This window comes from Cenococcum geophilum (assembly GCF_001692895.1).
Source record: "Cenococcum geophilum 1.58 unplaced genomic scaffold K441scaffold_105, whole genome shotgun sequence".
Lineage (NCBI taxonomy): Eukaryota > Fungi > Ascomycota > Dothideomycetes > Gloniales > Gloniaceae > Cenococcum > Cenococcum geophilum.
In genome coordinates, this window is record NW_027137663.1 from 161215 (window position 1) to 179156 (window position 17942).

Sequence of the window (17942 nt, forward strand, 5' to 3'; positions counted from 1 at the left end):
AAGGTCCCTATATTAATATCTATGGCGTTAAAGTGCTTAGGCTAAAATAATAACTTAGTGGATATTCGCGGGGTTATTATATTATATTAAGGAGCGGGCTTTGGTATTAGGCGTAGTATATTATTATACCGTTTATTAATAACGTTTATATAGGTATTAAGGGCTCCTAGTAAATCTATACTAATTAAGGAGGTTTTTAGTTTAGGGCTTAAAGATTTAATAAGGCTGTTAATTAGTACAGAGTCATTCTAGCCTATTTCCTTTATATAATAATTAAATTTAGAGAAGTATACTAGGAAACTTTTCTTTTCTCAAGTTATATGGTTTATCTTCTTTTAAGCGGTAGCTTAGCGGTTTAGGTTACTGTATATAGCTTTAAGAAGTATAATTAGGCTTTATACTAAGTTTGGCTAAAAAGGTTTAATAAAGTTAGCTACGTCTCCTTCTAGTTAACTTAGGGCGTAGTAGAGTTAGTTAGCTTTAGTTAGGTAACAATTAGCATTACTAGTTAGCTTATTTTTAAGCCGGCTTAAAAATAACCAAAGCTCTTATTATTTGCTAGTAAATACTAAAAGGTCTAGTAGTTTTTTAGATTATTATAATATAGTAGTCAGTTCTACTAGTGGGATAACTATTGCTGGTTTAGGGCTCGCGTTCCGCGTATTGGCTTTTAGTAAAGGTGATTGGTCTTAAGGGCTTAGCGTAGGCGTCTTAAGGGTACGGATTTCTTCTTAAAGGGCCTTAATTATTTTCTAGTGCCGTGCTTCTTATTCGGCTTACTATTAGGCTATAGCAGCTTAATTTTATATAAGGGCATTTATAAAAGACTTTTATATATTTACTAATTGCTCCCAGAGTGCAAATATAATATTAGCGGCCGTTATAGGGGCTTTAAGGTTATTCTGCATTTTAAATAGGGTGGGGCAGAGTGTAGGTTTTTAAAGTTTTAATATAATATAGTATTATAGAGTAAGTATAAGTGGTAATAATATATAGCGAAGTAGATATTATTAAGCTATATATATAAACTGTATAATAAAGTTAAGACGTTATATAAGGAGAGAAGGTAAGGAAACAGGAAGAAAGGGTATATATTATTAGTTTAGTTGCTTAGTTAATATATACATAGAGCAGAATAGGATCTAAGTAGCGGTCCTGGTAGAACTTGGCAGAATTTAGTGGACTTAGCAAAATATGGCAAAATGCCATTAGATTGCCATAGATTGTCGGTAGATTGTTATTAGATTGTCGTCTCGCGGTCAGTCTCTTTTTACTGCGTTAGTGGAAATAGGTAGAAAAAGGTAGACGTGTATAAGATGTTATGGAGGCGTCCTATAACACTAGGCAAGGCATTTAATATAGGGGCAGTAGGGTAGAGGACTAACGTATAGAATATAGGGTGGATTTTAACCGTATTAAGGAGCTTTAGTTAGTAGGCATAAGGAAAGATAACCTTTTTAACCTTATAAGGGCCAGGGTTCTTCTAATTAAGTTTTTTAGTAGGTTATTTTATATTTAGATTTCTTATATTTAGCTAAACAAAGTTATTAATTTAATAGGCTGGTGCTAGGGTTTAATTTGTATTTACTATATCTTTATAGACAGATTAGGCCTATATTATTTTATTAGTAAGAAACTCTTATGGTTCTTTTATCTTCTTTATAAATTTATTTGCTTTTACAACTTATAGGACGTAATAAGCTAGGTAAGGAATATTACTAAAGGGTTTACACCCTATTTACGGATACTAGCTATAGTTGGCCAGAAATAGGGAGACCTTTATAGTTTCTAAGACGGAGTTATTTGCAGTAAACTTAGTAAATACAGGCTAGTTTATTTAGTTGTTCTATAAATACAATATATATATCCAAATATACTATTCTATTATAGCATTTACACATTTTATTTAACCATCTATTTCTAGGTGGTATACTATAGATAACAGTGCTTTAATATAGAGTTAGGTAGTTAGTTCTTTCTAAAATATAGAGATAAACTAGCTGCCTTTATTAGAGATAATTATTTTAGGGAGTTTATAGAGTTTCTATATATAATCTAGGAATAGTTGGGTAATAGCAGGCGCTAATATATTAGGGTAGGTAATTAAGTGTTTTATCTTATATAGTTGGTCTATAACTACTATAATATTTATGCAGCCTTTACTTATAGGGTGTAATGGGACTAGCCCAGTTACAGTAGGAATGTCTTGGTAAAACACTTAATAGATAAATTCCAACGCTTTAATCAAATTCTGCCAAGTTCTACTAAGTCAATTAAATTCTACCGAATTTCACTAAATTTCACCAACTTAATTAAATTCCACTAAATTCCGCTAACGTAATGGAATTTAGTTAAAACCTATTAAAATCCGCGTGGGCTTATGCCCACGCGTCTGCTGCTAAGACCTTAAATATTTAGTTACAAGTTTCCTATATTCCTTTCTCTTCTTTATATAACGTCTTATACTTTATAAGAGCTATATACCTATAGATTTAAATAGAATTAATATTATTCCTTTAAATCTTCCCTAAAGCCTCTTTGCGCCCTTATATTATATTACGTTAAAAACAACTACTATTAAAATAGCAAACAAACCCAAATCCCTTTTAATAACTATAAGTATTATAACCCTAGTTAGGGAACAGTTAACCATAATGCAATAAGCCTTTATAGACGCCTTAGCTTAGCAGCGAGCTATACTAAAAGACTAGCACTAGCAATTAATAGAAGCACTCTATAAAAAACTCCGCAATATTAAGGCATTTATGTTATAGACCCTAATAGCAACACCTATAAACAAGATTAAAATAACGGTACTTAAACCTAACCCGTTAAATGCAAACACTAAACTAGTAATGGTAGCTTAACCTACATCTATAGCGAACCTAGTACCTACTATAAAATCTAAAAAGCTCCCTAATCCCCTAATATTTAATAGAAACAAAAATAACCTATATCCCTTTATAACTAAGCTCCATCTTAAACTCTTAACAAACTATAATTTATACCCCACTAAGGCTAGCAAGATTAGCTATGGAATGTCTTATTTAAGTAAAAACGCTATATAAACTATAGATCCATTCTTCCATAATAGCACTTTTATTAATTTTAAAACCTTTATCTCTCTGCTAGAATAAATATATAATAACGCTAGCCGCAAATATATAGCTATTACCAAACTTAAAAACCTATAATAATAGAATCGAGGTTTTGCTAACTTCTTTTTGGAATTTTTAGGTCTTATTAGTGAGCTAAATTAGAATAAAGCCGCTAGAGTTGCTGCTCTTTAATAAGCTATTTTAGATAAGATTAGAGCCTAGTTAGTAGGTAGAGAACTACCGAAAGACCTATCCAAATTTGCTATAATATATTAATAAATTAATAAGGACCTTTAATATAATAAACAGACTTATTCTCTAAAGCTAATTATATTTTATATTTAAAACTCTACAAAACCGGTATACACCCTAAAGCGCAATCCATCTCCAAAACCTAAAAGCCCTATATATAACCCTATAGACCCCAATGCCGCCTAATCCTATACACCCTTAGGAACCAATAAATAAAGAACTTAAGCTATAAATAGAGAATGCTTTAGATGCGGTAAAAAAGGATATATTTAAAAGCATTACCGAACTTACCCCTTTAAAAAGGTCCGCCGTAGTTCCTCCCGTTCCTTAAATTATACCCATTCCTTAAGTTATACTCATTCCTTAAATTGTACCCACTTTATAAATTGTACTTAAACGCTATAAAGTATCTCGCCTTTAGTTAACTTAGAAAATGAATTATTCTAGGGCCAAGTCGCGCCTTAAGATAAAAAGTGGAAAATAATAAGTGTCTAGGCTCTTTTAGCGCTAATATATAGCATAACTCCCTTAATATACTTAGTAAAATTTAAATACTTAGAAAATAGAAGAAGGTATAAATCCTAATAAATAGCGGAGCTACTAGTATAGGCTTTATTAATACAAACTATGCGAAAACTTAACGCCTAAATTTAAAGAAACTTAATAAGCCCTAAAGCCTATAAGGCTTTAATGGCAAACCCTTAATATATAGCAAAATAACGCACTACGCCCTAGTAAAAATGCGGATAGGCAAATACCTTAAATATATCTCCCTATTTATAACACCCTTAAAGCAATATAAAGTTATACTTAGACATAAATGGCTAAAATAACACAACCCTTTAATTAGCTAGGTTAAAGAAATACTAAAGTTCCGTATAACTTATTACTAAATTTATTACTTAAAAAACCATTTGCCCTATAAACATATATATAACTATTTAAATTTAATATAATATAAATTACCCTTGCTATAAACCTTAAGCTAATATAATAAATCTATAACTGCTAATTGTAGTAAAGAATGTAAAGATGTTATGTTAAAACCTTTTAAAATTTGTATAATATAGGCCGCGCCTTTTATCTTATTAGCAAAAAGACAAGATTATAAAATCTTTACTATAACTATAGAAGATATTAAGAAAGCACTAGAACCAAAACAGTATCCTAATCCTTAACCTTTTATACCTAAAGAGTACTATAACCTAATTAATAAGTTTAAAAAACAATTTATAGACTAGCTAGCCCCGCACTAAAAGAAGTACAATTTTAAGATAGAACTTAAGCCTAGTATAACACCAAAGTTTAGTCCGCTATACGGTATATTATAAAAAGAACTGCTTATAATGTAATAATACCTTAACAAGCATCTAGAAAAGGGATTTATTTGCCCTAGTTAATCTCTATTCGCCTTACCCGTACTATTTATTAAAAAGCTAAAAGGAGGCTTAAGATTCTATATTAATTATTAAGCTCTAAATGCAATTACAATTTAAAACTAATATCCAATTCCCTTAATTTAAGAGACGCTTAACTAATTAGTGAAGGCACGGTACTTTATAAAGCTTAACATAATCACTGCCTTTAATAAAATTTATATATATAAAGGAGATAAGAAGTATATAGCTTTTTATATATAATAGGGACTCTTTAAATACTTAGTAATGCTATTTAGTATAAAGAACGGTCCTAGTACGTTTTAGCAATACGTTAATAATACGCTTCGTAAATTCCTTAATATATTTATTACCGCGTATATTAATAATATCTTAATCTACTTGTCCTTGCTTTCTAAACATTGGAAATATATTAAAATAGTTCTTAAACGCTTATAAGACGTAGCAATATACGGGACATTTAAGGATTTTTAGGATTTGTAAATTTCTATTAATAATTTATTAACTACTTCTTAGAAATTGCTTAGCCGTTAGTAAACCTAATAAAGAAGAATATGAAATTTAAATAGACCGCTAGATGTGAATAAGTTTTTAATAACTTAAAATATTGCTTTACAACTGCTCTAATTCTTACTTACTTTGACCCTAACCTTAAACATATTATTAAAACGGACTTATTAGATTATGCGCTAGGGGGAGTGTTATTACAATACAATAAGAATGGCGAACTACGTTTAGTAGCCTTTCTCTCCTAGAAACTCGCCCCTACTAAATTAAACTATAAGATATATAATAAGGAACTGCTTATAATTATTAGACGCTTTAAATAATAGCGTCCTAAGCTTAAAGGATTATTATTCTTAATATGCGTATTAACGGACCATAAGAATCTATAGTACTTTATAACTATAAAGCAATTAACACAGCGCCAAATTTATTGGGCCAAATACCTCTTATAATTTAACTTTAAAATTATATACTAACTGGGTAAATTTAATTAGAAGCCTAATATATTAATATAATAATTATAGAACCTACCTATAAACGCTTTAGATAAACGGATTGTAAATTAATTACGGATCTTACTGCCCCTTAAACGCTTTAAAAAACTATATCCTATATTCCTAAACATAGAACTTAAAAAAAAATTAGAAGTTAATAAATGGGAAATAGAAATTAATAAGCTAATAGAATACAAATATAAGAATAATATATAGATAATTAATATAATAACAGTAATTTAAATAGGAAAATAATAGCACAAGGATATTATACTCGCTAAATGCAAAATTTAAAATAATTAATTGTACTATTAATAGAAAATAGTAGTCCTAAATTCCAAACCTTTATAATTTAAAATACTTAAATTTATATATAACTCTCCTATAGTAGGACATCTTAGCTATACAAAGACTTATAAGATTGTTTAATAAGTATATTACTAGCCTATAATATATAACTATATACAAAAATACGTTTAAGCATATAGGATGTGTATGCGTGGAAAACCCTCTTATATAAAAAAGCAAGGAGTACTTTAACTACTACTAATTTTAATATAAAAATAGCGCGATATCTTAATTAACTTTATAGTTAACTTGCCTAGTAGTAATGGGTTTACAAATATTATAGTAGTAGTTAACTATCTTATAAAAATATAATATATAATTCCTATAGACTCAATTAATATAATATTAGTAACTAAATATTTTGTTAAGTACGTCTTTAAGCTACGCGGACTTCCTAATATAATAATATCTAACTATAGAAGCTAGTTTATTTTAGACTTCTAGTAAGCTCTATATAAATAATTAAGCATTTAAATACAACTCTTAACTGTATTTTATCCGGAGATAGATAGCTGAACTAAAATTGCAAATATAATTATGGAATAATACTTATAAATATACTACTCCTACCTATAAGACAACTAGAAAAAATGGCTACCTTTAGCTGAGTTTACTGCAAATAATACAATAAATGTATTAATAGGCGTAACGCTATTTTACGCAACCTACAGACAAAACCCTTAATTTAGATTTAAACTATAACCCGAAATTAATATAATAGGACCTATAATTAAATAGATCTAGTTAATTAACGTATATAACTTCGCTAATTAAATAAAGTAGTTAATAGAACTATTATAAAGCAAATTAACGTACGCTTAAATATTATAGGAATAGCATACAAATAATAGATAAGCTCCCGCATAGGACTTTAAGGAAGGTAATATAGCTTACCTAAGTACACAAAACTTAAAGACTTAATGGCTTTTAAAGAAACTTAATTAGAAATTTATAGGTCTGTACTAAATTTAAAAAGAAACTAAGCCTATATACCTATAAGCTTAAACTACTAACTAAAATAAAAATACACCTAATGTTTTATATAAGCTTACTGCAACCCTTAAGAGACAATTATATAACTTATAAAGTACTACTACTACCTCCCATAATTATTGACAATAGTAATAGTTCTTACTTTATTAACTTAATTAATAATATGCAATAGAAAACACAATCTAAATAATTTAAACTTCTTGTTAAGTAAAAAGGATATAAAATACAAACCTAAGAAACCTATAAACAGATTAAGGCCAACGCGCCTTCCCTAGTAAAAGAATTTGTCACGAAACTCGTATTGAGCTGTTTATTGATGAAATGGGTTGATTGATTGATGATCTTAACTTGAGGTTTTTTTTGTGATATAGGGGGCCCCTAGGGCCCTGAAGAGATTTACAATGCACGTGCACGTAACTCGTGCATAGACTACGCCTCCAGAGAATACAGATTATCTAACACACCCCCTTAGCTTTAAGCTCTTTAAGGTCAAAGCTAACCACCTTCTCGTGTCCGTCAATAAGTTAATTAAGCCGTAATCTTATCTAAATCCTTCCGTCTTGCTCTAATCTTCTCCCTTAGGTCCTCCAGTTGCTTCTCCTCATTTAGCTGCTCCTTAATATCCACTATTCCGATTATATTAACAAAGCTTTGAAACCTCTGCTTAGGCAGGGCCTTTATAAGTCCATTAGCGATTATCTCCTTCGTCGCTGTCTATTGCAGGGGTCTTAACGATCACGGGATTCTTATCGATAAAATAATCGTAATCGCTAAGAATCGTGCGTAGAATCGCGATAATCGTTAAGCCACACAGCTAAGCCACAGTTAAGCCATAGCTATTTTATTAATAAGACCCTTGCCTAAGTATTTATACTAATCTATATATACACAGCTGTCACGGAACTTACCCGTAATACCTTATTTCCACCTATCCTGCCGTTTTTTGCCGTCCTTGGCGTTAGAAGTTGCCTGCTAGCAACTTAAAGCCACAAGAACTATTTTTAGAAGCCTTTCTAAATATTACCTTATATAGAGGTTTATTTCTACCCTTTTGAGATACCACTTCTATACCAGCTTTTTAAACACTTAGTTCTTTTAATATTCCCTAGCCTAAGTAACATTCTTTCCCATATAATCGTACGACGTCCTCTAGAAAATACCCTCTCTAGCTTATCGCTTATAGCAGGAATTAAAAGAATTTCAATTGTAAATTATAAAAGAAGGGGCCATCTCTTTTGTTGCTAATCCTGGCACCACCACTAAAGTGCTAACTGGCTTTAAATATCGTACAATACTTTAGAACAGTAATTATTATATTTATCTTTATCTTTATTTACTCTAATGTTACTTCTAAGCCCTTCTAGAATATAATTATACTTATTAAGAGGCTCCTATTCTTAGAGAAGATTGTTTTTAATATAATTATACGGTATTTTAGCTTAATAAGTCTCTTTATATTACTCCTAAAACTCTTTAACCTTTTATAAGGCTGGCGTCTGCCAGGCTTTCTTCTAGTTCGCTTTAATATATTATATATAATAGGTAGGATAGAGGATAAGCCCGGCAGCATAGAGGGGTAAATTATTTGTATGCTAGTAGTATAAAGTATACTTTTCCTAGTAATGTTAAATTCGAGTAACTAAGTCTTTATTCTTCCTATAGGTAATAAAAGCACGCTTAATATATATAAGAAGAATATCTATAGTAAGGAGAACTTAATTAATTTATACGGAATCACCTTATGTTTTAAGGGTCGCTTAATAAAAAAGTTTTAGAAAGGAGTGGATTATATAAAGGTTTACCTAGTCCTATAGCAAAAGTACATCATCCTTAAGAGCTTTTAGGTTCTTCTTTACGTACTTATTAACTTTTAACTCTACTTTAAGCGCTATATTAAGAAGGCTAAACTAGAAATTCTATCTTATATGATTATCTAGCGGAATTATTCTTCTAACAATTTGCTTAAACTTAGCCGTATAACCCGCAGAAGTATAGCTATAAATAATAATATTATAGAGCTTTCTAAGTACTCCTATGGCTTAAAAAGTCTGCTCTTTCTTTTTTCTTTCCTTTTTATTAAGATCTATTTTATTTATCTTATCTTCTTTATATAACTTAATTATAGAAATATTAATTACTCCTTAAAAAAGAAAGTCCTAGATAGTAAGGTTAATAATATACCCTTAGCAACAAATTCGTTAGATAGATAGATCCTAATAAATATTCTAAAGTGCTATAAAATTAGAGATCGTATAATAGAGAGTGTTATTTATTCTAGAATTATCCGTAATAAGAGCTCTAAGTTTATATATAATCCCATATTCCTAAAGGACTAAAAGGAAAGTATTCTATTAGTTATCTCTACTATATCCTAAAACCGTACAAAGAGTAAAAAGAGATTTTCTTAGCTCTTCTTAGTTGTCTATAAAGTGAGCGTAGATTGTAAAAAGGAGGTAATTATTTAGAGATATCTAGATATTAATTAAGATATAAATCCAAGTAAGGGCCGACTATAGCTTCTTTTATACAACATCCTTCTAGTTTATAAATAATTCCTTAATATATAAAATAACTGTTATAGGCGCTGTTAAAAGGATACTAGGCTTAATTAATTCTGGATTTAAGGCTCCATAGAGAATATAGAATTCTAGCCATTGTAATATACTAAAGGGGAGGTTTTATACAACGATTAAATTTATAAGTACCTAGTTTAGAATATCCTTATTTAGGATCTTCTTTAGGACTATAGATTTAATCTTAGTTATATAAACGTTTAACTCTATTACTTTAGTATAGAGCTTAGTAAACCGTTAATATACTTCTCCTTTTGTACGATTTTCCCAAGCATTATATTTAATTTAATGCTTGCTAAAAAGATAATTCCGAAGGTTGGTTGTTAAGGGATAACCGTTCTCTTCTATTTTGTCTAGATAGATCCTGCAGTAGTATAATAATCGCCCGTTTTTTCTCTTTAGTTTATCCTCATATAAGTTACGGCAATATTTATAGACTGGAGACGTCTTTTTACAAGAGTGTTAAGTTCTTAAGGATGTAATTAATGGAGTAAGAAGGGATAAATCTAAGTTAGAAGCCATTTTATATAAATAGACCTTAAAATGCAAGGATATTAGAATTAGAATTTTATTGTGGGAATGCTAAGAATAATCGCGATTCTGGAATTCTTATTAATAAGACCATAATCGGATCTAATCGCGATAAGATTTAATCGTTAAGACCCCTGGTCTATTGAAATAGTACTCGTCTCCTTGCGTATTCCTAACGTAGCCAGTGTTAATAGATATTAACGTGTCGGAGCTTTGTAATTAGCTTTACTATGTCTTCTATAATTAGTTAGAGTGTCTAGGTATTGTCGCAGTTAATAATTAAGGGCTCGTTTAGGTGTAACGTTATTGCTTTAAACAGCCTGCTAATGAAGATAGCTTCCTTTACTATCTATAATAGGGCTAATAGCTTAGCTTCTATGCTTGACGTTATAACTATACCCTGCTTATTTACTCTCTAGGCGATCGGTTCCCCGAATAGCTTTATAATATATCCTTATAAGCTTTTCCTGTCGGCGGAGTTATCTGTAAATAATGCATCGCTAGTATAGATAAATGATTGCGCTTTACTCCTACCGTCTCTTCCGTTGTCTTATCCTTTATCGCTTATTCCTTTATCTCTCCCTCTACTATTCACTCCTTCCTTATCTCCTCTATAGTAGATTGCTCTGCTCCTCGTACTATATAGGTATTAGATAACTCTGTCTACCGCTTAATAGTGCTCCTAGCTAGGGTCTTAATTAAACCTTACCAACCATAATACTGCGAAAGCAATATCTGGACGTGTTATAGTGGCTGCATAGAGTACTAAGCCTATTTTTCTCTAATATAGTATTGTAGAAGCTGCTTCTCTTAGTAAGGATATAGGACGGACTAATAGGTCTATATTGGGGGACGGAAGCGTCAGACGGATTAATTGGTAATTAGTAGGTAGGAGTTCTAATTCTACTATAGGAGTATCTAGAAGACGCCTATTAAGATCTATCTTATACTAATTAGCTATCTTCTTAATATAGGCTTCCTAGGATAGCCATAGGAGCCTCTAGCTATAATTGCGTAGTACGTAGATTCCTAAAAACTATTTTAGCTTGCTAAGGGTACTTATCTAGTATTCCTTACTTAGCTCCTTAATTGCTTCTTAAGCTTTCTTCTTATCTATCTTTTAGTAGCAGAAGACAATATTATCAACATAGAAGAAGACGACTATTTTACCTTTTAACATAACATACGGCTCCTAAGGTACCTCTTTAAAACCCAATTTATTTAACAAGCTTATAAGATTCTTCTGCTATAACAGTAGTGATCATTATAGTCCGTATAGGGCTTTTCTTAAGCGCAGTACTTTGTCTGTCTTTCCTTTATTAAACCCTAGCGGTAGCTTTATATAGATAACCTTGTTAAAATCGCAATAGATAAACGTATTGACTATATCTATTTATATCGTCTCTAGGTTAAATTTTATAGTAATCGCTATAAGGGTTCGGAAGGTCGTACTAGCTAATATAGTAGCTCTCATAGGTAGGTCTCCTAGGGCCTATTAATTTCTATAGACTACTAAGCGTGCCTTATATTTCTAAAGAAACCCATACTTATCTATTTTATAGATAAACACCTATATTAAGCTAAGGACCTACTATCCCTTTACGTGCTTCTTATCTATTTCTTAAAATAACTTTATTTAATAATAAGATTGGAGGTAGGCTTGTTGAGCTTCTTAGAACTAATCTTAAAGAGGATATATATTAAGGTCGCGGATCGACTAAGGTAGTAGAGGTAAGTTCTTCCTATATAATTTAACATCGCGTATTCTGCCTAATTTCAGCTTACTATTATTAAGTTAACTATTAAGGTTAAACTTCCGTCCTGCTAAGAAGGCGCCGTAATAGGCTAAAGTGATCCTTTTAGTAATAAAGTCTTCAAACCTATTATTACAGGCTTCCTCGAATAAGTCTTTAACTAAGTCGTTAAACACCCCCTAAGTATTAAACCCGTCTCCTTTTCGTTGGACAATGTCCTAATTTAGTATATCTAACCTTATAGGGTACTTAACGTAGAAGGCGCATAGAGATTCTTCATCTTCTTCTGTTAGAGGTAGCGTACAATACGCATCTTCGAGAGCTCTTACTAGGTCGAGATCTGCTAACTTATTAAAGGTTTAAACTAGTTTATCTTCAACGTCATCGTCTTCCTCTTAAATTAACAGTTTAAATATTTCTTTATCGTCTTTTAAAAGAACCTCATTCTTGGTTAGGGTATTAGGGAGTTAAATCTTCTTAATCAGTGTATCTAATTTAGCGTATAGGTCCTTTAAGATGTCCGTTTACTTGCCGTCAAAGAACGTCTTTTTATTAAAGATAACGTCCCTTATAGAGATAACAATACCTTTATATAGGATCTAGATCCTATAGATATTGGTAGAGTTATAGCCAATAAGGTAGCCAATATGGGCTCACTGTTACGGACGCTTTAAGTACAATGTTATAACTACTTGGAGAAGAGTTAGAAGAAGCTAGTTAGTTAATATAAGTACGGTCTAGGATGGAACCCGTGGAACTATATAACGAGGAATGGTAGCTAAGGTTATATAACGTGCTACGTATTAAATAAGAGGGATAAAAGGAACTTACGTACCTTATATATAACACGTATATTACGTATAAGAAGGATTTTATAGGAGTACGGTTGTGTATTTAAGGACCCTTAGTCCCTACCTAGATAGTTCCTTCCTTGTAGTAATTCTTAGAATATAATTAGAGTTAATCTGTTAGGCAACCACTCCACTAGTTATTATTACGTTATTAACTTACTTGCAATACCTATATACCTAGCCTATTAATAAGTCCACCGTAGTTCCTACTATAAGGCTCTATTACACAATTACTACTACGGTTACGGTTTTAATAAGTTAAATAATATACCACTAAAAGCAGCCACTACGACGTCGTTAACGGCAGTAACCACTTTAAGGTTAAGTGGAGATACAAGTATACAAGATACTAACTCACAACTAGTTACGGTTAGGCAGTTACAGGAAATCGTTAATAGGTTAAATAAGAATAACTAAATACTTAAAGAAAGACTTAACGGAATTAGAGCAGCAAAGGTTAAGTTACCATTAATTAAACGATTCTTAGGAGAGAGATTAAAGCTTAAAGAATTCTTAACGTAAATGCATTTTAAAGTCATATAAGAAGGGGCTAAGTTAGCTATAATAATAGATTAGATAGCCTACGTAGGACTATTTCTAATAGGTTGGGCACTTAAATGGTTTAAACCCTACTTAATAGAAATACAGGCTAATAGAATAACTACTACTAATTAAGAAGTATAATTTGTATTTTCTAACTACGCAGGATTTACGGAATAATTAATATAGATATTTAGGGACCTAAAAGCAATAACTATAGTAGAGAGAAAGCTTTAGGACCTAATATAGCGAACTTTAGCAATTAAGTATATAATATAGTTTTAAACACTTACTATATAGGTTAAATGGAATAATAAGGCGCTTATAGCATAGTATAAATAGGGACTTAAGGCTAAAGTCTAGGACGTAATTATTCTAATAGAAGATACGGATACCCTAAGGGAATTAATAGATTAAACGATTAAGATTAATAATAGGATCTTCTAAAGGGAACAGGCTAAGAGAGGCTAGGATAGAGTTTTATAGTTATATAAGGTGCAGAGCACGCAATAACTAAAGCTAAGTTAGAAATTATAGTATAGCGTAGAGCTAATAGACCTAAGTAGTACTAAAGAAGCCTATAAAAGATAGAGTAAGAAACTATAGAAACCTAGAGGTTAAGAATTAAGTAATTATAGGACTAAGGAGCATAGGCTAAACTAAGGATCTTAGTAGTAGAAGACGTTTAAGCGGACTCTATAGCAAAAGTAATGGTTTAAAGATAGAGCTTATATAAATTGCGGAAAACAGAGTTATTTTACTAAAGACTATAAAAGTAGTTAGAGTTACTATATAGTAAAGGGAACTAGACTAGTAGTATATAATATATATATACAGAGGGATAATAGTATACTACAAGGAATAAAAGAATATTTAATTAGAAGTTTTATGTTTTGTTATAATAATATATACCAAATTTATAAAGACGCCAAGTATAGTATAAGCTATTGGCTATAAGAGCTAGAGTTAAGGGGACTTAAAGGAACTAAAGAGTTAGATAAAGAATAAGATTAACTCTATAAGCTAAATTAAGATATTATAGCAATATACGGACAACAATTAGCAATAATAATAATAGAGTTAAAGTACTTATTAATTAACAGCGACGAGGATAATAAAGGAGCTAACTGGGGGTATCTAAACCTTAATAACGCAATAAAAGCAGAGACTGAGACCGCCATAAAGTAAGGTTTAGTAACGGGCATTATAATACCATTAGATACGGCATCTATCGCTTTATAAAACGGAAGAAGTAATATTTAAAGACAATTAAGTAAGCAGACGACTGCTAGTGCTAGCTTACCACTTAATAAAGGTAAAAGGCTAAAGGCTTAAGATTCTTAAGACGAGATAAGAGATAACCAAAATTCTTAAGATAAGATGAGGTACGCTTAAGGACCCACAACGGACGATAACCGATAGAGTAGAGCAATAGCTTAGTTTAGCAATATATAAATAAGCTTAGGACGAAGTTTCCTAAAGGTATAAGACTTTTAAGACAAGATAAGTAAGATCTAGGACTCTTAAGATAAGATAAGGACACNAGTAAAGCCTAGTTAGACTAAGGCTAGAGCTAAGCTTAAGTTAGAAGCAAGCTTAGGATTAAAGAACCTAAGGGACTAAGAATTCGGAGAACAAATTAGGACACCTATAAGTAAGAGGCAAGAAGCTTTTTTATAGATTAGAGAATCTGCAATATAAATAGTAATTAGACTAGGAGACAAGTATATAAACCCAGAAGACTTACTAGGGGAATGTAGTATTTGGCCTAAAGATCGAAAAATCGATATAGCGATTAAAAAGTAAGAAGACTTTAAGGATTAATCTACAAGGCGTAAACTAAAAGAAACTATAAAAGAATTCAGAGCAAGAATTATCGCATAGCAAGAGAAGAAACTAGATAAGAGATCTAGTATATTAGGATATATAAAGGATAGAGCACTAATACAAAGGATTACTAATAGGCCGAGAGCAGGCACACTAAGAGCTAAGTGGCTTACCAAACTAGAAAATAAAGAGGATCTAGGGATTCCTACTAGGTTTAAGGAACGATATATAAAAGGCTATTATAACGTAGTAATAAGAAGATACTTCCTTATGGACAAGCTATATACACTTTAGCGGCTGTGCTGGGAGTGGTGTGGGCAACGGCACAATAATAAGTAGGAAGATTTCTACATATAGTTAGACGAAAAAGTTATCCAAAACCACCCAATTACGGAAAAGGCTATAACTTACATTAAAGGAGCCTTAATTATAACGTTAAAGGATCTAGAGGAACGATCAGAGGACTAGAGAAGCGAGAGATATATCTTAGTACCTGCGAATAAGGTTATAACGTTTAGATTAGTATAATAAAGGTTCGAACTTAAGGATAAAGACAAGCTAAGAGTTAACCTAAAGCACCTAGCACACTATACGCTATCATGGATTGTATATATAGACAATATATACAAAATACATAAAAATCTAAAGGAAAAGAATTGGAAATACCCTATAAGGATATACTGGATAATAGATAAATAATAATATAGGAATGCTAAGTATATATATAGCTGGCATCTAGTAGAAGTCTAAGAGGAAGGAGATATAACACTTTAACCAGGAAGATTCCTTACGGAAAAATACTTAGATGGATAATAATAGTAGAAATATCTAAAGAATACCTATCTATAGTATATTAAAGATAAAAAGCGAACTAGGTATTAGTTAAAGAATAAGCTAAGTATAACGGGATTAAGTAGCTAATAGTTAGGAAAAGTAGAGGCCTATAGGACTAGAGGGAGCCAGTAATAAAACCTTAGACCCTTAAAGGAATTTAAAGACAACTCTTAAATTTAAGAATTAATTGGCAAGATTAACAGTTTAAAGTGTTAGTAGATAGTAGAGTAATATAAAACCATATCTTATTAGTAGCAGTTAAAAGGATAGGGATACTATATAGGCAAAAAGAGCACCTTTACCCATTAGTGACAATTTTAGGAGATCTAATAGCCTATAGAGGAGGCATTATTAACCTTAAAACAGAACCAATTTAGATAACTATTAAAGGAAGATAAATTAAGATATCTTTTAATATATTACCATTAGGGAATAATAAGGCAGTATTAGGAATACCTTAGTTATAGGAATATAATCTAAAGATCGATTAGATTATAGGTTAGGTCAATATTAGAGATATATAATAACGCAAAATGCGATAATAAGCTAAGTTAGTATAGTACTAGGTCAGAGCAATATATAAAGAGACTAAGCGAGGCTTAAGTCACGTACTAAAAAGATACTATAAGTATAGCAAGAAACTATAGTCACTAGAAAGTAAAAAGCTATTAAAGTATATAGCATAGGACTATAAGATAGAATTAGAACTAGGAATAAGTCTAAGGTTCTTTCTAATCTATAAGCTTACTAAAGAAGAGGGTAGAGTATTAAAAGAGTTTATCTAAGAAAACCTATAAAAGGGATATATTAGACCATTACAGTCATTAGCAGGATATCCAGTACTATTTATACTAAAGAAGAATGAAAAACTTAGGCTATACATTAACTACAGATAGTTAAACAGCATCACTAGAGAGGATAGGTATCCTTTACCCTTAATTAGCAAAATTTAAGATAGGATTAGTAATGCGCAAATCTTTATAAAGATAGATTTAAGATAGGCGTACCATTAGATTAAAATTAAGGAAGGCAATAAATAAAAGGCAGCCTTTAGGTTAAAGGAAGGACTATATAAACCATTAGTTATACAATTCGGGCTTATAAATATACTAGCAACGTTTTAAAAGCGTATTAACAATATATTAAGAAAATACTTAGATGAATTTATTATAGTATACCTTAATAATATCATTATCTACTTAATAAGTGAGGAAGAATATGGAGAACAAGTCAAATGGGTTTTAAAGAGACTATAGGAAGAACAGATGCTAGTAGCAATTAAAAAATAGGAGTTCTTTACTAGGAAGACCAATTTTGTTAGATTTATTATTAAACTAGGCTAACTTAGCATAGATCTAAAGAAGATTAAGGCTATAGTAAATTAGTAAGAACCGGAGAACGTTACGCAATTAAGATCGTTCCTAGGGTTTTGCAATTACTGCAGAAGGTTTATAGCGTAATAGTTGAAGGATATTAAACCATTTACGTAATTAATAAAGAAGGAAGAACTATAGGCATGGGGAAAGGAATAAAGGGAACTATTTAAGAAAATTAAACAGTTGTTTACCCAGGAGCCAGTTCTTACAATCTATCAGCTATAGTTAGAGACAGTAGTTAAGACGGATATATTAGACTATACACTAGGAGCGTACTTTCTATAAAAATATAAAAATAGATAGCACCTAGTAGCATACTACAGTTAAAAGATAACACCACTAGAACTAAACTATAACATCTATAACAAGGAGTTATTAGGTATAGTTATAGCATTAAGAGAATAAAGATCATTCTTATAAGGTATAGAAAAACTATTTATAGTTAGGACGGATTATAAAAACCTAATAGGATTCCTAACAACAAAGGAACTTAACTAAAGACAGGTTAGATGGGCAGAGATGCTTACGGAATACTATTTTAAGATTTAGCATACTAAGGGTATAGAG

The 17942-nt window shown here is 30.9% G+C and overlaps 1 protein-coding gene across 1 annotated transcript; it reads right to left on the bottom strand.

Annotated features, from left to right (window-relative positions):
• Positions 1-8132: 8132 nt before the first annotated feature.
• K441DRAFT_597246 (uncharacterized protein) lies at positions 8133-8294 on the bottom strand (the record flags this gene model as incomplete). The annotated part of the gene is made up of 1 exon (XM_067645051.1): positions 8133-8294. A coding segment is annotated over one exon (162 nt), but the record flags the coding sequence as incomplete, so codon positions are not given.
• Between the last annotated feature and the right edge of the window lie 9648 nt (positions 8295-17942).